A 24,500-nucleotide genomic window follows, 5' to 3' on the forward strand; every position below is an offset into this window, starting at 1 on the left:
CCCAAGGCTATAAAGGCCTGGCCATCCCTGTCAGCGCCGTGACAGGCTTTACACACCCACCGTTTTGTTTAAAAGAGAAGTGGTGCACACCAGGCCAGAACTTCAAAAATAAACATGGCATTTATGGACCGGAAAAGGCTTTGCATTGCTATGCCACTCCTGCTTCCTCTCTCATCCAGCATAGCTTGGTCCCACTGCCAGAGCACTTTAGCATCAGGTCCGTAAGAGGCAACACAGCAGATTTTTCTGTCATTTATGAAATACCTATGCCACAAGGTTCAAATACACATCACTTGAGAGCATGTTTCGAAGAGCTTTTACACACTAGAGAGAATCTCATTTGGGTGAAGATGCCTCAAACAGCAGCATACAAGAAAGGGTGATATATTGGCAATGAACAGCTTATGGTCAGAAAAAGCATCCATCCATAAAGTGGTCACGATGAGTTAACCACATATTGTATGAGTATCAATGTTTTTCTTTATGATTTAACTGTGGAACAAAGGTTGGGAAATTAATCCCTATTGTAAAAAGTTATATTTCAATGTGTTTTCTTTTATTATAAAGCAAGTATAGGGGTATAAGTATTGTGAAAGTATTAAATTGCTCGATCCACAGAGAAATGCACAGTCTGCATTCAGAAACTATGCCTTTAAAAGAGCCATCAGGATTTCTGTGAAGTTGTGATGTCACAACTTTACTAAATAGACCATTTCAAAGTTGATACAAAAACAAACCAAATTAGTCTCTTTTAATTATTTTAAGTCTCTTTTGACCCCAAAGTCTTTGTTCAGGCCTCAGATGCAAAAACTAAAGGATTCATCAGTATGAAAAATATATAACTATAGATAGATACAACATATATACATAAACAAACAGAGAGAAACCTTGGAAACTTGACAACTTGAAAACAACAACAAACCCCTTCTTTTGAACATCAAGTGATTAGGTTTTCATGCAGACCTCAATGCATTTTTTTTATTTCATTAAAGATGTAAAAATGTATTTAGTTTTGGCTCTGCATGACTGATTTCAGAGTTCTCAGAGATTTCAGTTCCACCATGATATTTTGCTCATTTTTCATTTCAGTTCCTTTAATATTATCTAGCACCGTTTGACATCCCTGCACCATGATTAAAGATACATTTTAATCTGTTTTGCCATGTCTTGCAGGAATCCATTCACTAAATATTCTCTTCAGTCAGCAGTGCTGAACAAGCTAACAATCACTCTGTGGTGAAGTTGCATCAGAACAGTCATGCTATTAAGCTGTAGCATTCATTAAAAAAGTCTGTTCACTTTCATTTTGTGCACTTCAGGAATTCATTGGAGACAAAGCAGGAGTGGGTCTCATTACTTCTGGAGTTTTGTATTGAAAAATTTAAACAAAGACACTGGGGAGTCTGGGAGTTAATACAGGGGTTCCAGTCTTATTGTAGCCTACTGTGTCCCAAGAGAGAGTTTGTAGGACTGCATATTAACGAGTTGTGTAATTACATTGTGAAAACTGAAGTATGATCTCAAAATGTAGTTTTACTGTGCTACGCCCTGTTATATCGCAGATAGATTAAAGTGTATTGTATCACAGGCAGAGCCTAATTTACAAACCTTTATTCTAAAAAGGGCTTTAAAGTAGTTTGGGGTTTTCTGCAGCAGATATCTTTTACAGCATGCGCAGCAGTGAGTTGTAATCAAATCACCAGAACATCTCAGACAATAGCAGACTGCCTGCAGGCCAAACCTCACAGCGGATCTCAGTTATAGTTTAACACAGTGGATCTGGAGACTCCAGATGACTAAACCTTACGGCATCTAACATGTTGCATCTGCCGTCAAAGGTGTTTCACAGCATGTCCTTCTGACTGGATTGTAACTGATTATGTGAGACTCTTGAGTAATCTGGACAGCTGTTGTATGTCAATTTACATGCAGGTCAGTTTTCAGTGCATAGTTTTGTGTGACTCTTAAGTTCTCAAACAAGCAAAGGTGCCCCCTGATGGCCATGCAGCTGCACAACAACTAATAGAGTACACTGACATTGTGGAGAACAAAAACTGCATAAATCTGATGCTGCCATTTCCTTTTGAGTGGAAAAAGTGGTTATCTTATTCAAGTTCATGCCACAAAATAATAAAATTGTTGTCTTTCTCAGTGATCACTAAAAGTAGATGTGTATCATTTGGAAGAGCAGTCTTTATGTGTTGTCTAAGCTTTAATAGACATAATGCAACTTATTTTATAAAGATGTCATATTTTCTCAATGATCATTGAGTCCAATCACCAAATGAGCTGCTTGGTTTTTTGTCCTTGTTTAAATCTTATAAACCAATGATTATATACACTAAAACAAACTGTTAGACTAAAATGGAAAAATTACCCCAGCTTGAAAAAAATAGATTTCATATTTCAGAAAACATTTTCAAATGCTGAACTGAACAGCTTTGGGCCTTTATAACTTTGACATCAACTCTGAGTTCTGGTTAGGCCCTGGCTGCAAAGGTTTGTTGAAAGAATAACTGAGAAGAGGCTGCACTTTGGTTGTAAACCACATACTCTTCAAATAGGCTACAAAGCTAAACCACAACTATGTCTACATGGTCTCAGCAAAATGTGTGTTTTCCCAAAATTATGCTGTAAGTGAATGAAACTAGAACAAGGCATGCTGAAAACTGAAGTGCATAAAACAAAAATCGCAGAGACCATAATCTGTACTGTCAAAACTTTACAAAATGAAATGCAGTTTTCTTATTTGATAGTTAGGCAAAATATATAAAGCCTCTTCAGCATAATATTCAAGCATAATAAAAAAAAATGAAAAATGCATTTCCTGCAGAACAAGCGTGTGGATGTTTAAAGCTGAAATAAATTCAAAACTATGGCTGATAATAGAGACATATATTACAAATTGCCAGATATATCTGAAAAACCAACAGAAAGTACTGGAAGCTGAAGAACTGTAAACTGAAGAAGCTACGACTTAAACTGGAAGAGTGTCAAAGAAGGAAGCTGACGTTAACTGAGAAAGTTAAATAGAAGAAATGTTTAGAAGTTTGAGGAATAAAATGAGGGAAAAAAATTAAGAGACATTATTGTCTTTGAATCCCATGACATTTTGACATTTGAATGGTTTTTGTTACTGAAAGTATGCAAAGGTAGTAGGAGTCCATCAAAGAAGTACACAAAAGTACTACTAGTAGTCATAGTAGTAGTAGTTGTAGTAATGGTAGCAGAAGAAATAGCAGTACTTCCGGAGTAGTAGCAGTAGCAGTAGCAGCAGTAGTACGTAGTAGCAGTAGTGGTAGTAGTATTAGAAGTAGTGGTATTAATAGTAAAAGTAGTTCTAGTACAACTCCTAGTAATAGCAGTAATGGTGGTAGTAAAAGAAGTAATAGTAGTAGTAGTAGTAGTAGTAGTAGTAGTAGTAGTAATAGCAGTAGCGGGAATAGAATTAGTTGGTGTGGTATTAATACTATGACTAATAGTTAGTAGCAGTAGTTGTAGTAGAAATAGTAGTGGTAAAAGTAGTTGTAGTAGTGCTACTGGTAGTAGTAGCATTAGTAGTAGAAGTAGTTGTATGCACTACTAGTAGTACCAGTGGTAAAAGAAAGGTTACATTTCAAAGTGGAGTGGGCTGAAGAGGATTTGAGATTTTCTCCATTTGTTTAAACAGGGGAAAAAAAGTTGGGAAAAAAGCAGAATATTTTAAAAAGTATAAATAGTTGGAATGAGAAAAGTGACAACCATCATGTCTTGAAAGAGCTGAACATTTTGATAGTTAAATGGTATAATAGTTAAAAGTGTGCAGAAGTAGTTGAGTGCCGAAAAACGTACGAAATCAGAAAAATAAAGATTTGTAGAACAATGGCGGCTGTTGAAGCATCTACAGTAAATAAGAAAACCTGCTCATGACACAAAATAGCTTCTAGACTATAATTAAACATGAAGTATTGCAGGCTAATAATACACATATTGTTCAGCCTCTTTCATCACGCAAATATATCTATTATAACTGTTGCTGTATTTGTTTGCTATGACTTGCTATGTTACTTTGTACATTATGTGTGTATGCAAATTTTCATTACATATATGTGGGTCTATATGTTTTGTCATGTTTTTTTCTTTCCTCTTTCTGCATATTCCATCATGAACTTTAACTATTTGCCTGAAGACTGCTGTTATGATTAAGAAATGTATCATTGTTGAAAGCATTTTATTAAGTGGGGTCAATTTGCACAAATTGTTAGCAAATATTCACAAACATAGAAATTACTAATAAATATAACAATGTGGCATGATTATAATTAGTGTATTTATATAACTAGTACAGACACTGCTCTTCTCCAGGATTTAAATTTTTACTTTGCTTTTTACTTCTTTTTTTTAAATTATAAAAAAGAAATTTAAAAAAAGAGAAAACAAACGCAAAAGCATACATCCCACCCAGCCTAGACACCCAATACTAAATCAAAAACATCCTACAAACAGTTGATAGCAAAAATTAGCAAGTGGCATTACATTGTTATTTTCTCCAAATAGGAGAAATTGAAGGAATGAATTGTTGAAAATGTATTTCAATATGTTATTTTTTAGACAAAGAAAGGAGCAAAAACAAGCTTCCTTTGAAGTAAGCTGAACGCAAACAATGCGGAACTAAAGTGCAGTAGCAAACGTTTTCAGCCGGATGACAATTTTGTTGCACATTTTTCTGTTTACAGCTCAACGTGGGTCATTGTGACAGAACTTTTATGGGTGATATAATTCCTAAAAGTCGATAACATTGGGGGTTTTTTACGCGTATTGAAATGGGTAAAAAGCGCCACAGCGAAGACTCGGCGGAGTCAAACACTCAAGCGAAAAAACAAGTTCCGGAGTTCAATGGGACTGTTTTTAAAGCCATGTTAAAGGATCCCACTACAGCCATGAAGGGTGAGAGTCTGAGTTACACACATCTCACAGATACTAACTCATATTAGTTATTCATCCCTTCATGTAGCTGCCCATCCATCCACTATTGTGTAGTCAGTATGTGAGTACCATCTTTCTTGCCCTCTAGGCTAATTCTTAATTTTCATCGCCTGCAGGACTGGAGACATTCATATCCACCGCCAAGAAGCTGCCATGCTCTGACCTGTATGATGTGGTGGAGGGTTATATTAAAATCTCTATGGAGTGTGCAGAAATATTCAAATTGCTGGAGAGAGAAAGGCCTCTAGAGAGCGAGGTAAGTACAAACCAAACCAAAATTACTGATTTATTGTCGCACAAAGAACTGCTTTAAAATAGAACCTGAAGTGAGGTATGATTTCAACTAAAAACAAAGATCTCTGTGTACACAGTTATGCTCACAAACGTTACCATTAGCCTTAGAGACTGGTAGGCTTAATGCCATTCCAGAAGAGGGGCGACACAGGAACAATAAAATGAGAATGAGGTTCATTACCTCTTTTGCTGTAATATATATGAAGATATAAGGGGTGTACCTCTCAGTAAAATGACCTCCCATTCAGTTCAATGTATTATTTGCCCCAGAGGGCAATTGTTGTTGGGGCAAGTGTTAAAACACATAAAGCACAAACAATATGACACATAAAGGTACAAGGTAGATTTATTAGTCATTTTTTAAACATAGTTCAAAAAATTGTATTTTTCACGTTGAGCAAGGGGTTTAGGATTCTCACAGCCTGGGGAAAGAAGCTGCTCCATAGTCTGGTGGTTCTGCAGCGGATACTTCTGTATCTTTTTCAAGATGGCAGCAGGGTGAACAGACTGTGGCTGCTGTCTTTCAGTATCCTTTGGGCTCTGTGCAGACACCTCACCTCACCGAGGTCACTGATGCTCTGTAGATGGGAACCAGTGATGTTCTGGGCAGTTTTAATCACCGGCTTTAGAGCCTTCCTGTCCTGGGCCGTGCACGAACCATGCCAGTTTGTGATGTTTCCAGTCAGTATGCTTTTTTATTGCTTCTCTGTAGAAGTTAACCAGGATCTTGCTCTGGAATTTAGCCTTCCTAAGTTTCCGTAGGAAGTAGAGCCTTTTCTCTGGTTTTTTAAGCTGGGTGGTGATGTGTGATGACCAAGATAGGTTCTCAGTGATGGTAATTCCAAGGAACCTATTGCTGTTCACCTGCTCCACCTCAGCTGATGTGAACATACAATATAAAACATAAACATACACCAATTGACATTAATCTGTACACAGGGTGACTTGCACCTATGCACATTCAATCTCCACAGGAGCAGATTAATAAGTGTCCACCATAACTCCATAGGGCCTATAATAATTCAGTAGGCGTTAAAAGTGACAGCATCTCCTATTAACACAAACCATTTCCAGTGCGGTACACAGCACCATCAACAGGCCATGACAGTCACAATAATGCAGCATCAGGACCCGCACTATAAAGGCTGACAGTGCAACATAGCACACAATTACAATATGTACTGTTACTGTCACTCTTACATCAACATCATCAACATCAATATCTCAACTGCAATATGTATAGCTATTGTCAACCAATCATCGCCATCATCAACATCATCATACTACAATACAACATGTACTGCTGCTGTAACCATATCGTCATCATTGTCATCTTCATCATCATCATCATTATCACCATCACAGGTAATGGACAACCAAAGCAGGTTCTTCTTTCTATTATTAGTGTTAAAGGCATGAATGGAGGCAGGAATTAAGGAAATTTTATACCTTTTTTGGCAGCTACAACCCATACAGTCTAAGGCGTGGTGAAGTCAGTCGCAATATATGTGATGGCATTGGCAGTTCAGTGCGCTGAAATGCCACCAAAACATTCAAAAATATGGTTGCATTTTATGCAACTGAATGCTTCCTATTGGACTCTGTTGGTATTAATGTCACTGGAAGGGCACTGGTGTCGTCGTTTTTTTATATTTATTTATTTTTTATAACATAAATCGCCTGCATTTAGGCGTAGGCCGTTTATGTTGATTTCTGTTGGGTGGATGACTATGAAAAGTTTGAGCGATGTTTTAGAAGCAGAAGTAGCAGAATTTGCTTTTCAGGCCTGGGATAGAGGACAGAGTATTATCTTTAGTGGCCGAGCAGTAAGATAACATGTATTTTGTTTTTTTTGGTTTTTTTTAAACACATTTTATTGATTTTTTTTTTTTATAACCCAAACAATACAAAACACAGAAACACCCCCCAGACAGCCCATGTTATACAAAATTAGACAAGAAAAAATGTAAAATAGTTAAGTTGACTAAGAATATATTATGTATTTTGTTTTGATCACAGCAATGATATTATAATGGTGTCTTGTAAACCCATGAGGGTTGGACATATGTTTGTATGCATGACACAGAATAAAGAAATCGTCATCCCTCCTCACAGTGTATGGGATTGACTGGCAACCTGTTTTTGGACATGTAAAGCTCTAATCCAATCCTGCTTCTGTCCAGATGATGCTGATTTTTGAGAGTTTGGAGATGATTCTTCTCAGGACGGCCAGTGACTTGTCCCACTTCAACATGGTCGGCAATGCGATTGTGAAAAAGACTGTTTCCAGCTATATGAAACTTCTGCAGGGATCTTTTCATTCAGAGAATCACAGGTTGGTGTGATGACCTCAGGGCAAGGGTCAGTCCTTTTAAGCACAGTTTAAAATTTGCCCTCTGCCCTGTAAATAATAATGAAAAAATGTTGATGTTTGATTTGGGGTATGTGGGTGTATGCATATATGTTTAACTAATTAGAATATAGGTTTAAATTAATACAGAAGCTGGCTCATTTAAATTCAATGACTTATGGGGAAAGGGTGGGATTAAATAAGTTTTTACTTCTTCTCACTCCTTTTCAAATATGTAGGCAAAGTCATCATCTGTAAATATTGTTTTTTGTCTGTCTGCTTGTTTGTAAAATGATTTTTCTATTTTCTTTTTTACATGTTTGAAATAAATCAGATCACAATCAAATCATGTTGTGTTTTCCTTTGTGCGCAGGTTTGTCCGTCAGTGCCTCAGTCTCCTGTCCGCCTTGGTGTCTCAGGGTCCAGAAGCTGCCAGAGAGATCCTGAGTAACATTCATGTCAATAAATCTCTGTCTAGACTGGCAAAAAGGAAAGATAAGAGGGTGTGATGCCTTTTTCAGTTGTCAGCATGTTTTTTTGGGTTTTTGAATCTGTAGATATGTATGCTTACTCTTGGTGAATTATCCAGGGAAGACCTGATGTCCGCATGGCCTTCATCCAGTTTGTGCTGTCCTTCTTGGTGTCTGGAGACAATGCTACAGTTGGACAAATATTAGAAATCAAAGGTAACAATTAAATATGCATTTACATTCACTCAATCCACATTTATCTCAGGTATATTAACGAAATTTAAATTTGGTGCGTCAGAACTGCTGCCAGAGATCCTGAGTACAGGTCTGAAGGAGGATAGGATGTCCATCGTCAATTTGATTTTGTCCACATTGAAGACTAGAGTAAGTGCTCAGCAATTTACACTTAACATTTAAAAAATGATTTATGGATTTGACCATTCTGTTTGTTGTTTGTCTTGCTGCAGGTTGTACTAAACAAGGTCATTAGTAAAACACAAAAGGTGCGTTTTTTCACACCTGCTGTTTTAGCCAACATAGCATCTCTGTATAAATGGAACGGGATTGTAGATGCAACCACAGATGATGACAGAGTGAGTCAATTGTTTTTCTTTTTTTTTTTAAAAAAAAAAAAAAGCTTTCTTATCCCAATTTACCTTTCAACTAAATGTTATTTATTTTCCTCAAGATGCTAGAGGACTCAGAGCATGCTGGGATATCTGTCATTCGGGAACTTGTTCACAGTTTTCTCCTTGACTTGTGTTGCTCTCGTAAGCATGGCATCAGCTTTCATGATGCCAGCTTTGGCACAGCTGGTCGGTAAGTAATCAGAGTGTCAAGTTTACCCCTTACTCTTCTGGAAACTCTTCATGCTGATTGTAAAATTTTGACTTTTTTCCAGAGCTGGCAACATTGTCTTGCTTCAGTTCCTGGTGGGACAGAAGCAAGCCACAGAGGATGAACTGGTGACGGAGCTGGTGGTGAATGTGCTGAAAGCTAGCCCCGACATGCTGGCCAGATACTTTCAGGAGACACAATATTCGTACACCCCCCGTCCCAAAAATGCTTGGCAGGAAAACGTCAAGTTACTCAAAAAGGTAATACCTGCAAGTATATTTGAGTTCTAGTAGGGCTGCAGCTGACATTAATCGTTAAGTCCAAAAGTGTTTACAAAATTGTAAAAAAAAATTGCTTCTGTTGTCCAACCCACAGTCTAAAGCACAAAGACTCTCCAATTACTATCATAAATTACAAAGAAAGTAGCAAAGTATCTCACATAAGAAGGTGGAACCAGAAAATGTTTGACATTTTTGCTCGAAAAATGACTAATTTATCAATCAGCAAAATAGATGGCAATTCATTTTCTTTCAAATCACTAATTGATTAATTTACTAATCGTTGCAGCTGTATTCCTCAGTGTTGGCTCATATCTTTTTTTTAATCTATTTTTAGAAATAATGATTCTCTTTGAATTTATACGTCAGATCTACGAGGCTCAGCCAGAGATTTCCACAGTCTTCCAAACTCGTGAGGTCATCCCTCTGCCTCGCCTACTGTCCATGATCATGGTGATATCTCTTCCTCCGGTCTGTAACAAGGCCTTCTTCACACAGGGCCTCAGTGTAAGTGACTGAGCCTCATACAGTAAATTCAACCACGCTGTAGTTGCAGTACCACAAAATACCAAAAATGTACAGCACTGTGTCACAAATTGTCAGAAAATCTCCTCTTGTATCCTGATAGCTTGCCAACACAGCAGTGCAGCTCACAACTCTGTCCATGATGAGTTTCATCTTGAAAAGAGCCCATAAGAATATAGAGCACCTCCTGGAGAAGTCTGAGTGGCACGACTCAGATGTATACACTTGTGACATGATGGGGGATTTGGTGCAGCAGTACAGGGAGACACTCAGCAAGGTAAGCTCTGAAGATTGCTGGATTCATACCCACAACAGTAACGGTGCACCATTCAACAACTCAAGTTTCCACTTTTCATCCTCTGTCCCAGATTTTGCCCGATATGACGAGCATAGTTGCAAAGTGGCAGTCACTCAGCAAGAAGGAAAAGACGGATGGTGAAGAAAAACAGACCAGAACTGAAGGGAGTGCTGTACAGACAGACAATAAAAACGAAGTGCCTGGTATTAACATTAACATTTCATGTACAGTGTTTATTCTATCCAGTTCTGTCAGGTAAAAGGCACGACCAGCATTTGTTTAATTGTGTTTTTCTGTGTGTTCAGCAGTTGCTGAGACAGCTGAGGTAATCCTGCTGAAGACTCTGATTCTTCAGGTCATATGTCTTTACCAGAAGGTTGTGCCACATCTGGTCAGCCAGTGCAAATTTGACTTCAGCAAGCTCTTAAAAGGTAATGTTGGGGGTTTTGTTCATTAAATTTATTTGTAAGTGATATGTTTTGTGGATGATGCTTGTGCTTCTTAAACAAAGCTTTTAAGAATATTTTTTAACCTCTTAAGGGATTGTGTCAGAGAAAGGAATGAGGGAAGAAGTTCCTCCAGTTTTGCAGTATCAGATACTGCAGTTGGCCTTAGATCTGCCTGCAAGCAAGTTCTCCTGGTTCCGCATACAAGTAAGTTACAGGGTTCATTTACCCTGTCATTTTCAATGATTGCTGTTTAGAAGGTTTCACTTTGTAATTAACATTGTTTCAAATGTGTTTGGTTATTGCTGTTTCCTCCCAGGATGTTGCAGATATAGACTCATCATCTGGAGAGAAGTCAGTTCTTTACCTCCTTCTCAAGATGTTTGTCAGCAGCAGCAGAAGCCACTTGAAAACCTCCACACGGATGCTTGTTCTAAAAGTAATTTCTTATTTTCATCTGTGCATTTGACATCAGTATTAAGATACCAGAACTGCAAATCTTTCAATTAGTCACGTATTAGACCTGATCGTTGTTTACTCCTAAAGTTTACCACATTAGTCTACTCGAGTAATCAGACTGTAAGTTGGACACATGATCAACAAAAGTTGTATAGAACAAAAACTCAGATACACTTCTTGCATAAATTAGCACAAGTTCACCCCCCTGTAGTTGTCAAGAGTCAAAGTACAGCTTGAAGATGTATTACTTCATTTGAGGTACAGCGTAAGGTCAAGAAGATATTTTAGCAGTCCTTCAGCTATATTGGGGAATAGTTCAGGCCGTACATTTACAGAGGTAGTTTGTCCATATAACTTAAAAGTGCCTTAACCATAATGATACTGAGGTAAAAGTTCATATTTATGGAGCTAATGAAGTAAGAGCAACATTGACAAAGTCCCTGTGTCTGCAAAAGTTTCATATTAAACTGAACTCCTTGCTACTTTCTCTTAACAATCTCTTCCTGCTTTGTTTTCAGGTGCTTAAGGACAGTGGGGTGTTTGAGTACACCTGGACTGAGCTGGAGCTCTGGCTCGACCAGCTTGCCAGAGTGCAGACAAACCAACAAGAGACTGTCATCCAGTTCATGGAGAGGGTGAGCTCATCTCCATATCTTTGCTTAAGTGTTGATACTTCTGTCTGTTACTGTTATGCTGTTATTAGACAGAATAAGACATTCATGACATCGTTTTCATACTTGATAATAAAGTCCTGATCTCTTACTGTAGGTGTTGGTGAAACTGGTGTGCAATTCTCACACATACACAGATAAGGTTGCCAGCCTGGTTCAGGAGGCAGCTTATCTGCAAGCTAACCTGAGCAGCCAGGAGGGTGACGCTGCCAGTATCCCAATCTCACACATAGATGGTGAGCATTTAAAACATTGAATCAAGGTTCATTTCTTCTATTCATGAGCATGTCTGTGAAACTTGTGTTTATAATCTGATTTTTAGATGTTTTGGACATGCTTGATGTCATTATGGAGGGTAATGAAGGTGAGATGGAAGAGTTTGGGCCATCTCTGAGTGAAGACCTCATTATTCAGACCTTCCCCTTCAGTGTGGTGGTACCCACTGCTCTGGAGGCCCGAAACAAACTGCCAGCAGACAAGGGTAAAGCACTTCTGCCTCAAAATGGAAAAATACTACAATGTTGAGAATGGAGCCATACATAGACTGTGAAATGGTTAAAGTAGTGATAGAGTCAATGCACACATTAAAAACATTTCTGTTGCAGCTCAACATTGTAATTTGCTGCTTTAAACTGCCACTTTACCCTGGACGAAAGCCTGTTCTTTATACTTAAAATGTGGTTTCTCCTTCCTGATATGTGTTTCAAAACTAACTGTGTAGTATGATGTAATGCTGATAACCATCTGTCCTTTCTTTTCTCAGGGGTGGTATATGAGTACTTGTCTGCGGTTTTGTCAGATGTGCTGCACTGTCAGAGAGAGCCGCTCCCCTTCTGTCTGGCTCTGCTGCAGTACGATAAGGAGCTCGTGTCCGCAGAACTCTCTGCCTCCCCTCATCCCTCCATCATACAACTTCATCAGTATTACATCAAATGGCTGCCACAGCAGTGCCGGGAGGAACTGGTCAGTTTTTAATGAAACCAAGAAATTGTTTAACTCAAAGGTTAGCATACTCTTTATGTAGAAAATAACAGCTCTCTTTTTTTTGGCAGTTCAAATCCTCTGAATGCCAATCAGAGGGATTGTTGACCCCCATTTCATTTACTGCACTGATGAAATCTGCATATAGTCAAGGACCCAGTGCTTTGCTTGAGGAATCCTTTGGGAAAAATGTGGAAGGAGCTCTAGCTTCCATGTCGATGGCTGAAATTCCAGTAGCAATCAAGCAGATTTTACTCTACATAAAATCAACAGTGGAAAACCTTGGCAAGGTAAGAACACAAAGCAAGCTTTCTACTCAGCAAATCACTTAGCTGAAAATATACTCAACACATCATGGTCTTCTGCACAGTTCCCCAAAGACATAGGAACTGCCCCACTGAAGACCTTAATGGGAATGCTCCAGGATTTGGTGACCAAGCTTCAAGGCTTTCAAGAGACTACAAACTGTGAGCAGCCAGCAGCAGCAGCGGCGGCAGCAGAGAACTCCCAAGAAGGATCAGACCTCTTCCTGGAAATCAACCAGTCGTCCACAGCAGAAGCCAATAAAGAGCAGGTTGGGAAGAAGTTTGGCCTTTACAATGACTTTTATTTGATGGAAATACTTTATTTTTTCAAGCAATGACCAATGTTAGCAAGTTAAATTCTACTATTTTTTTACAGTTGCTGATTCTTATACAACACTTTATGTCTTTAGATCCTTGTTTCTGCCCTTGGCTCCATCTTCAAGCATCCATGTCTGGAACAGTGGTTTCTGGCTCTGGAGCTGGCGTCTTTGCCTCCTCACACTCTGAACCCTGTCAGGCTAAAGCATCTGTGTGCTCAGCTGAATGATGACATTTTGGCCTTGCTGAAGACCAGCTCCCCCACTCTCCGTGATCTAGGTCATGTGGAGCTTATTTGTAGCTACATGGGGTCAATAGGAAAAGCTGTTCTCAAGGAACTGATGGAGAAGGGCTCCCAGGCTGCAAAGGAACAGTCCAGACCTTTCCAGGCCCTCCTGTCTATGCACAGCTTCATGGATTCCTGCAGTTTGAGAGAGGTGGTTTCCAAATTGCTACTCCTCCCTCGGCAGAGTCTAATCTCCCCCAGCAGTGATGGCACACAAGCCGAGCTTAGTGCCTATGGTCATGCAGCACTGCAGATCCTCACACAGTCTAAAGCAAACTCTTCCCAGGACCATGGGATCTTTCTATCTCAGGCACACCTCCACGGCCTGAGCACCCTGCTGCTGTCCTGCTCCAGCCCTGCGCTGGAGGCCTTCCTGCTGCAGACTGTGTCTAGCGAGCCAGGTAGTGCTAAACTCATCCACACAGACGTGCTGCTGCACTGCCTCCGGTGCCCCCGCCCAGACACTCAGGCCATCAGCTCTCTGCTGCTGCAGAACTGCTCCACACACCGCCTCTGCTTTGAGATGTGGTGCCTAGAGCCAGAAAACATGGAGAAGCTTTCCGACCAGTCAGAAACATTCCTTCCACTAATCAAAACCTACCTACAGGTGGCAAGTAGAGAGGATCCTGCACGGCCTGAAGATGGTTTGTACTAAACAAATTCTCTATTCTCTGAAAGCATACAAGATTAATGCCACTATTTTTCTGTCATGTTAACTTATATATTAATATAGATGTGCTCAATTGCTGTCTTTTATAGTGCAAAAAGAAGTTTTAAAGGCCTTGAAGCAAGCACTGCTCAACAAATTATCCCAGTGTGTTCTGGGGAACCTGACAGACGACTCCGGAGCTCAGCTTGCTGAAACACTTGCTAGTCTGATCAAGCTCTCTGCAAATATCAAAGACATCTCCAATTTGATCAACAATTTGCCCAATGCTCTTCAAAAAGTGGACAGTTTTGAAAGGTATTAATTAACTCTTAATACTGTATGTAAATCATCAGTCACTAGGTGTTAACTAAATGTTGTTTTCCCTTTCAGATGGCAACTAGTAGATGTTATCACGGACAAACTGGCTGAGTGCCCAAAAGAACAAGAAGCCTGGAAGAAGTCTGTCACCACTGCTGCCGTCAAGTGCCTCATCGCTGCGTACAGTCACTCTAAAGATCAGGCTGCTTCCTGGTCAGAGCAGGAGCAGAACATCCTGGAAAGACTTCAAGCACTCGTAGTGGGTCTATTTTTGTCACACATACTGAACATTTTCTGATTTTATTTTATGCATGTCATAACATATTTTCTTTTCATAGATATCAGCTGAAGACATCACTGCATCTGAATGGAATAGTTTTGTCAAGAGTGGACTGAAGTAAGATATTTGTCTAAATCCATTCTGCTAGATGTGTGTTCCAGAGCGTCAAATCAAAATTTTTTTTTTTCAGTGACCTAAAAAATATTCTTCCACTGTAGATATCGCTACAGAGATCAACACTATCTGAACACACTGAGCAAACTAGTGGAAGTGATATACAGTAACAGTGAAGTCCAGAAGGATCTGATTCCTTTATCCACCCTTCACATGATGACCAGCAGCCATTCTCTGTTCCTGCCCACCATGTTGGGCGTGGATGAAGAGCCTAGCAGGTGTCAGGCTAAAGGTACATATGGAGCAGAATAGAATGGACAAAACCATTCACCTGCAAACCTGAGACCTTATTTCTCAATTATATATTTTAGTACTGAATACAAACACTTATCTTGTTGTCATTTCAGATGCGTTAGTGTCCCTTCTTCTCTGTTTGGTGAAGAAATGCCCAACAATCTGCAACATCAATCACTTTGTTGTGCTTCTGGGAGCATATGGAGTTACACTGAGTACTTCAGGTAAAATAGGGAATCTAAGTATAATTTGTGTGTTTTTTGTCCTTTCCTCTTACCTCTTGTTTTGGTTTGCAGATCAAAAACTGTTGCTGCTTCTTCAAGAATATGAAAGAAACAATATCAGTCTGCTGAAATTTCAGTAAGTCACATTCATATGTGTATGTTCTACATGCAAGTAGTGGACTTGTTATCTGCAAACACTAAATATGTGTTTTTGACTGCAGATCCTTCTTGTGGGGCCCAGCAGCTGTGGAACATCACAAGACCAGGAAAAGCCTTGGAGCTTCTCTGTGGAAGCAAGCAAGCTCAGATGACCTGCTGGCTCTGCTGAAAACTGAGAGGATGCTCCAAACGATCGCACACTTTCCCCAACAATGCCAAATCATCCCACAGGTAGATATTTGATTTCATATTTCGTTTCCAACAGAGTATTTTTAGAAGAATTTATCTGTTAAAGGGTCAGTTCGCTTAAATCACAAAGAAAAAAAAACTCAAATACCTTTAGTGATGTCAAGCTATATGAGGAAATGGTTTTATATGTTGTTTTCAAGGCTTTAAATGTCATAAATGAAATTCCATCCACCTCCATTGTAATTGAATGGCTTCAGTAATCTCAGAGATAGATATCTAAAAAAAATCCAGCAGATAAAAGAAGAGGAATTAGTGAGAAAATAATGTTTTTTGTTATTTGGATGACCGTTTTATATCTTAAGTTTTCTCTTATAGAATGATAAGGAGCCACTGTACAGTGACAATGCAGTTAAGGACCTTGGGGATTTGTATGATCCCCGTTTTCTTTTGCCTCTGTTCAGTACCATTCTGCAGCCAGGTGAGTATATTTCAGTGCTGTTGTCATCTCTTAATCTGTTATCACTGCCTTTTAACTGTAACATTTTCTCTTTTTTCTATGTACCAGAGTGTGTGATTGACTGCCTCAAGTTTGTATCCAGTCATGCCCTCGGAGTGACTGTAATGGCTCTAAGTAGCTACGACCCCAAAGTGAGAGCAGCAGCGTACCATGTACTGAGCTGCTTCTACCAACACCTGGAGGGTGCTCGCTTCAGAGAGAAGAGACAGGTAAAGTATGATGGAGGTGGTGTGTGAATATGGTATATGTGTGTGTGTGTGTGTGTGTGTGTGTGTGTGTGTGTGTGTGTGTGTGTGTATGTATGTATGTGTGTGTGTGTGTGTGAGAGAGAGAAAATCCCCTCTGGAAGCACTGATGGGCTTGTTTTTCTCAAATAGCTGCTGTACTTGATGGACACAGTGAAGAATGGAGTTCGACAGCAGAATCAAAAACTTCCATTTGTCCTGACCACTTACATCGCCAAAGTGGCTCAGCAGATGCTCAAACCTGGTGTGTAACTCTGAGAAAGTGTTTGAGACTTTTTTCAAACTTATAAGGAACTCTGCATTATTACGTAGTATGTTTTTTGAATGCTCTATTACATATCTGTACACTGTATATATTTTACTTTTGCCTGCTGAATCAGCACTTTTGCCTTCAGGATCCTTGAATTTTTGTCTTTGCTTTCTGTGATTTCCCAGAGGACCACATGTACGTGGTGTTAAACAGGTTTTTGCTGTCCCATCAGAGTTTGGACTTCAAGAGAGTCCCTGAGTTCTTCAAGCTATTCTATGGCTTTGACCTAGAGGTAAAGTTGCTGAAAGTTTTTTGTTTTTTTTTTTCCTGAACTGCAAGTCGTTAATCATGATGACCTAAAAAAAATACATGATTGTCCAAATAAACTCTTCTTGTGTCAGCAACAGTCAGCCTTCAACTGTTTGTTTTGCTCAGCCTGTGCTTTTTTAGACTGATGTAATCTGGTCACGTTGTCAGTTGTGAGAGTATGACTGTCTGTTTTCTCTGCAGCATAAAATGGAACGCGAGTGGATCTTGAGTGTACTTGAGGAAGGGATAAGTGATGGACACTGCTATGAGCTGTGTGAACAACAAGGCATCTTTCAGACCCTTCTAGGCTTCAGCAGCAGCCCCCTGTGTGATGAGCACTTCCAGGTACACACTGTGAAAATCACAATGCAACACATACTATTGGCGACTATCAGGCTTTCAAAAGTTAGCTGCCAATAGGCTGAGCAGAGAAACACTAACCTGCTGGATGTGCTGGCTGTCACTGAATGAGTGAGACGACTCTGATGATTGTGTGTTTGTGTTTATAGTAGAAAAGTGTTGCAGCAAAACACTTAAAACAACGTTCCATGGCAGTACACAGGTGTTCAAAACAGAAAAACGGCAATCAAAGACATAACTAAATATAAAAAAGCGAAATGCGGTCAGAAATAAATTAGAGCTTCCCCTGTCATCCCTCCTCCTCCATTCATTCACAAAACTGACTGACAGCGTGATATCTGTATTCCAACACCATGTGAACTAATCACCTGACATGGTGAAATAAGGTGTATAATAACATAATAATAATAAAGATAGTAATCAGGCGCCACAATTACAATGCTCTGAAATGCATTTCACAAGGAAAACGAATGAATAAAGTTATGTCTAATGAGCACGTATTTCCCTTGTATGTCTCTAGTTACAGATTATCAGGGTGTTGTGCCAGGCTGCCCGTGTGACCAGAGCAGCCTACAACCTCACAAAGAGCTCTGGGCTCCTGACCTGGATAATACAGATAGTTGAAAAAAGGTAAGCTGGAGAGTAAGCTCTAGTCTTAACTATAGCTTGTTATTTTGACATTATTCATCATATAACTACAATAATCTCTTCAGCCATAAGTCTGCACTTACTATCCTTCTCAGGAGTCTAGACCAGCAGCTGCTGAGTGCCATCATAGATCTGCTCCATGTGCTGTGGTTTACTAATCTTGGGCAGAAGGAGAAGCAGGTGGAAGAGGCCAAAACCTCCTCATCTACAGAAAAGAAACCTATAGGCTCTGTGAAGTGTCTCCCACTCCCACTCATCAGTGAATTCCTGTGTGTGGCATTAACTATCAGCAGACACCTCAGGTAAAGCATAACTATCAGATACAAGCAGTTGTAGGCAATCACAGTGAAAATGTAATTTAAGTCACTCTTTTGGCACTCTCAGTAATACATATAAATAACATAATAGATGTTAGCTGCCTTTTGGTCAAGGATGTCATTGTTTGTCTGATTTCTTCCCGTCAGGTCACGTGTAAAGGCCGCTCAGCTCAGCCTGTTTCTGCAGACTCTTTGCTCGGTACTGAAACATCGTGGGACAGCTCTTAACGTAAACGAACAGGCTGACCGGCTAACGTTCCACCCACAGCCTCTCACTTGTACGGAAGCTCTCACTCTGCTTCATTGTTGGGCCTCTCTGTCCCGCAACACAGAACTCCTAACCCAAATACAAGCCTTGTCTGAAAAGCACAAAGTGAAGGAACTGTTGGGTGAGTGGCATCCTGACATATCGAGAAGGTTTCACAAATATCATGGTTTTATTTCTATCTAAAGGGCTGACAAAATACTGTAAACACCTAATGGAAATGTAGTTAGATTGAATTCTGTCAGGATAAGTCTTACAGTAATGCTGCTTTCATATGGAATCAGGGAGAAGGTAGACGGCAAACTGGATAACATTTTAGTGGAGGAGAGCATGACCGTAAAATTAGGTGAGGCTGGCTGGAAATACCGGCAGTGGTTACGGTAGAAGGCATTTCCATTCAAAGTTAAAATATTTTAACTTTTTACTGTCCTCAGTCATGGAATTTACAACCAGATGTTGCATAGCTCCTCTCCAAAAGCGGAAAATACAGGTGATCTCGACAATTACTGGACTTTATTAGAAATATCACATTAAATATTAAACAGTACACGCTTTTATTTAATATATTTTAATTCCGTTTTTTGTAAACAATATGGCATCATCATAACACATAGTTATGCATGTTTCATCCTCCTATCCTGCCATTTTATCAAACTGTTTTTCCCTTGCTGTCCAGAAAGTGTTTCCTGTCTGCCTGCCATGTGAACGCAGCATAAGCCTTTTGATATGATATCTAATTGATATGTTTTCAAAGCAACAAGAGACAATGAACCAAAAGAGGACAAATTTATTTGTGTAGTAAAAAACACAAGTTGTAAACTCAACAAAATGAACACAACAGACATATTCAATGTATAGATGTTGACATATATTACTAATCGTCATGAAAATGGAATATGACCCATCTTGTAGCAGTGTTTGCAGCTGAGTTTTAATTAATTAGGCATCACGTAATTAATATTTTCTACACTTCTGCTCAAACAGGGCTTTTGCATAGCCTTAATAACTATATAACTGTTAACTATAGATTGTAGATGGAGAACTGCTTTTCTAAAATATCTTGTTTTTGTGTAATGTGACTGATTTGTAGCCAAACAGAAAGATGCTATGAGGCATATGGGCATTTAAATATAGACAGCCAAAAAAACAACATCAGTCCCAACAAATAATGCTAAATATTTAATATTAGGCTATCTGAACCTACAATGAAGCAAGCTCATGTAAGAATGTTTGAGCCCTTGAAGACTATACAGTTAAAACACTATCTCTGGTCAGTAGATGCTCCAAGATGGCTGCTCTTTCACTGACCGTGTGTTCACCTCTCTGTAGGGAGATGATGCTTAAAAAGTATCAATTTGTTACATGTGATGGCATTGCATGCTGGGCTATTTTTTCCATTACAAAAAGTGGAGAGTTCAGAACTTTGTTCCACTTCACAGTATCTAAATCATTCCTTGTACCTTTAATGGCATAAACATGGTTTTGTTCATCTTCCTCCTCAGGGATGGGAAAGGATAAGGCCAGAGGTAAAGGCTCTTTTTCCCAGGGCCGCACACGAAAAGAGAACCTGGCAGACGATGCTGAGACTGAGAAACAAGAAGAGGGTCTCCTGACAGAGTGTAAATTTTACCTCAGCAGTATCTTTGTTCACTGGGAGCCTGTGCTCCCCCTCTCTGAGCCCCAGCCAGCACAGCCAAGAGACAAACCGGATCCCAGTTGGTTGGCCGTGGATACTGCGCACCTGCTTACCAAGTGGTCCCTGAGGTGTTTGTTGGAGGACGCGCATGATGAAAGCAGAACAAAAGAGTTCTTGGACTGGGTCGAGAAGGCTGTGATAGAACATGGGGAAATCGTGAATGTTGCATTACTCAGTCCTGGCATGAAAGCAGATATCCTTCGACTCTACCATCAGGCCTTTGAAGCGCAGTGTCACTCCAGCATTTCAGCAAGAATGGAAGTCCTCCAGCTATTTACCAACATTATGATATGCTTACTAGAGACCCAAGGCCACCTTCCAGAGCTGCATCAGACTGTCGTCTCTGCCTGCCTGCCAGAAGCCACACATGATCAGTCAAGACGTGGTAAGAGCCTGCCACCTCATTTACACACTCTATCTGTGACTGCTAGTGTGCTGAACAAACAATACCATATCATTACTGTGCCTCACTGAAAAACTCACCTCTCCACTACTAAAAGAACTTAACTGTGTTGAAGCACTGACACCATCAAGATTTTTATATCCAAGGTGCCCAAACTTATAAAAAATGTAACTTAATGGGAATGCCATCAAGTGGTATATGATCTTAAAGGAGCAGTGTGTAGGATTTAGGGAGATTTAGGAGCATCTAGCAGTGAAGACTGCAGATTGCAACAAGGGAGCTGAATTATCTACAGACGTCTCTTCTAATCCAAAACAAACGTACCAGTTGATTAAAACTGCTAAAAACACTCAATAAAGTTGTTTCACAAAAAAATTAAATAAAATAAAATAGTATTTTTCAACACTGCTCATTGCAGAACAGCTGCTAACTATAACAGCCAATGCAAAAATGAAAATGGCCCTATCTAGAGCCAGTGTTTGGTTTGTCCATTCTGGGCTTATGTAGAAACAAAATGGTGCATATGGTGATTTACAGATGAGGACCAGCTCCCTATATAAACGCAGATGCTCATTCTAAGTTAACAAAGGCTCGACTATTATTATTTTCAGGTGATTATACGCTGATGAAAACATACTTATTTTATTATCTTCCATTCCTGCTAGTATTTCCCCATAAATCCACCACACCGAGCCTCCAAGATGTAAAATGATTTAAAGGTCCCAGATCTTTAAAAATCTTAAAAAAAAAAAAAAAAAAAGCCTGAAAATGCCCCAATTGACAGTCATCATTTATTTTAAGTGGATCTGGATTCAGGATTTTTTTTTTAGATTGCAAGATGGGATATTTTTTTAACATTATTACCATTTTTTCATGGACTACTACATTTATTGAAAAAAAGAAATATAATGTGTCCCATGCCTAAATCATTTGTGATATAGATCCAGACACAGATTGTTGTTCTATTTTTAAAATGACTTTAAAAAAGATATAAACATTTACTTTGATTATCCAGCAGTGGACTATGAAAGTGATTAAAGACATTAAGTCTTGCAACATTTATTGTAGTTCCCATCTAACAGGACATGTTAGTGAGGTTGTGTTTTTACAAAACAATTCAGTTACTTTGCTTTAACACATTCCTAGAAATCAGTTTTATTATGTAGCACTATATGTGCCACATTTGCAATAAACACGGAGGGGAAACTTGATTTTGAAAATAATTATACATATGTAATAGGTCAAAGTGTAAATTAATTAAGCCTCTTGTTTTCCCCTTTCCAGAGGCGGGGCTGTTCCTGTTGTCGTCATACATCCATGAGTTGTGGAGTGGAGCCACGTCAGTGGGCCTGTTCCTGTCTCATGTCAGTTTGGTGACCAGAACCAAGTGTAAAAGACAGAAAGCATCCAAATCAGTGACTCAAGCTGCCATCAGATCCATCTGTAATGACATGATGACCATGAAGAGTTAAATATGACATCTGAACTACACTGTGTTTGCTGAAATAGACTTAACCATAAGAATTTTCTTTTTGTTCATTTTATTCCTTTTTGTTTTTTGTAAAAACACTGAAGATATTTTATAAAACCCTCTGTTATAAAATGGTGTTTTACAAATCTCTTACAATTTTTGTAATGTTTTCTCAACATATTGTTCCTGCAACAGTTAATTTGAAAAGTAATTGTATGTGAAAATGTTGGGATTTGAACATGAGCTGTTGTGGACAAAGAAACTGGACCTCTCCTCTCCTTGTACTTTTAACATTTAGGGCAGGGTCCAAATGTACACTGCAGTTTAAAGCACAGGATGAAAGTTACATAACATGATAAATAATAAAGTATCCTTGTACTTTGAAGGTATTCAGTGTAATAGAAAGAAAACAGAATCACTGGCTACTCTTTTTCAAAACTTCTCCTTCTCTTTTTCCCCAGAATTATCATTACTTTTGCATTTTCATTATTCTGATATTGTCCATCACCTCAATTTTGGAGGTTTTTCTTCACGTCCATCCACAAAAAGTGCCTCAGCCCCCGGTCAAGCAATAGATGTTCTGTGACTTCCACTGATGGTTGATCTTTGACTCCTGCAACAATAATGAGGAGAACGTTTTAAAGTTTAGTTGAACTTTGTAGCTTTAATGTAGTTTAGGATGTGTGAGTGTATAATATTTAAGTTTGGTAAACCCAGTTACCGCATCCTCCATTCAAGACAGTTGAGACTTTGAAAGATGACGCACGCATCACACTTACCTTGGCAAGTTTCCACTGCGAGACATTATATTTAAACAGAGAAAGAGGAATCCCAAAAAAGCAGCCAGAATGATCCAAAATATTATAACAATTGAGTCTGAAAGTTAAGAGGAAAATTGTTATCATCTTCTTTATCACAAGAGGACATACAAAAAAGTCTATGAAGCATAAAGACTTACATTTGTTGTATTTCAGCTTGTTCTCATCCACAATTACAGTATCAAGGTAATCATAATAGTATTCCCACTGAGTGGGAATAACACTCGTTGAGTTTTCCATCATAGCCACCATTTCATTTTGAAGTAAAGCTGTCTCATTCCAAAAAGCAGATAGTCTTGTATATTACAGCAAGCCTAAGGAAAGCTCCCTCTAATCCTTTCCCACATGTTTGTCTGCTCAACCCCAGTTGTTTTTCCTCTTGTCAGTTCTGCGGACTTCATTTCAGCAGATGTGTGCAGGTTTGGCCACAGGAGGGCGTAAAAGAGAAATACTCAAGGAAACTAAAATAGAATAAGGTAGGGTAACATACCTATTTAAAGTACCTAGTATTCTGTCGCTCTGTATGTAATTAATGAGTGGGTCTAACGAGGTGCACCTTATTGTATTATTATAAGCCTAATTATAACTTGGTTATTTTTATATTAAGAGCTGATGGATCTTTGGATGTAGTTTTTTTTAAGTGAGGTTATTCCCAAAAAGAATTGAAATGGTAGCACATCTCAAGTCTTCAAGTCAAAGAGGACAAAATGCTTATATTTTACTTATTTATTATGGGCCAACCCTTCCAACCCCTCCATCACATAATAAGAGGGGCTGGAAGTCAGAAAATTTCCAAAGAGTTACACATCACTCGTGATGAGAGCCAAATGAATAAATTAAATGTGAGTATTTTGTCCTTCTTGACTTCAAGACTTCAGATTTAAAACTTTTTCATTTTTTTGGAATAAGCTCACTGGATTTAGCACTCCACTGAGAATCCCATTGTTGAAGCACAGACTCTTTTTCTAAATACAGTTGTTTTTAAGTCTCACTTAATCTTGAAAATCAAGAGAAAATTGAGTCATAATAGATCAAATAGCCTTTATATAAATATGTATCCATATTTTGCATTTGATTTGTTTAACTATTACAGCGATGGAGTAGACAGTCAGGCTACCCATTGAGACCAGTAGCCTACAGTATAGTAAAAAAAAGAAGAAGAAACGTTAATTAATTTAAAAAGATTTATCCCTATAAAACAATGCCCCAAACTACTGCCAATATTAAAGAAAATATTTACTTTAAACTTCATATCAATAACATTGCCACGGTCAAAAGTAGTCCCCCATGCTGTTTAAGAGACCCAACAACAGCTATTCTACCTGTTGTTTAGTAACTGGTAGCCTACATTGTGACTTATAGTCCCATTTAGAAAAGTGGCTATCCAGATGTGGCTACTTCTGAAAAGTTTGTTGGCCATTCTGGATTAAGTTGATCCAATCCAATCTTGCTTTTAAAAAACAGCATGAAAGTAAAATGGGTTAGTTGAAC

The 24,500-nt window shown here is 38.9% G+C and overlaps 1 protein-coding gene across 2 annotated transcripts; it reads left to right on the forward strand.

The window, feature by feature from the left end:
• Nucleotides 1-4,688: 4,688 nt before the first annotated feature.
• urb1 (URB1 ribosome biogenesis homolog) lies at nt 4,689-22,580 on the forward strand. Of its 2 annotated transcripts, none has more exons than XM_042487064.2 (39): nt 4,689-4,926; nt 5,082-5,221; nt 7,443-7,594; nt 7,983-8,112; nt 8,199-8,295; nt 8,378-8,463; nt 8,547-8,672; nt 8,768-8,898; nt 8,981-9,176; nt 9,564-9,701; nt 9,823-9,996; nt 10,088-10,220; nt 10,323-10,448; nt 10,558-10,670; nt 10,783-10,902; nt 11,441-11,557; nt 11,691-11,829; nt 11,916-12,074; nt 12,357-12,556; nt 12,646-12,864; nt 12,945-13,148; nt 13,290-14,127; nt 14,243-14,447; nt 14,523-14,709; nt 14,789-14,847; nt 14,949-15,136; nt 15,252-15,362; nt 15,435-15,498; nt 15,584-15,752; nt 16,086-16,188; nt 16,276-16,436; nt 16,605-16,716; nt 16,908-17,014; nt 17,233-17,376; nt 17,912-18,021; nt 18,135-18,341; nt 18,504-18,745; nt 20,124-20,702; nt 22,005-22,580. In XM_042487064.2, exons 1-39 carry the CDS (start codon nt 4,803-4,805, stop codon nt 22,190-22,192), a joined length of 6,798 nt encoding a protein of 2,265 aa, XP_042342998.2. In that variant the 5' UTR covers nt 4,689-4,802; the 3' UTR covers nt 22,193-22,580. The 2 variants fall into 2 exon arrangements, with proteins under 2 accessions (XP_042342998.2, XP_087935282.1); XM_088079156.1 differs by having other exon boundaries at nt 10,326-10,448.
• Nucleotides 22,581-24,500: the final 1,920 nt, after the last annotated feature.

This window comes from Plectropomus leopardus, chromosome 6 (genome assembly GCF_026936395.1).
Source record: "Plectropomus leopardus strain MGB_pleo_1.0 chromosome 6, ASM2693639v1, whole genome shotgun sequence".
NCBI classification, from domain to species: Eukaryota; Metazoa; Chordata; class Actinopteri; order Perciformes; family Serranidae; genus Plectropomus; species Plectropomus leopardus.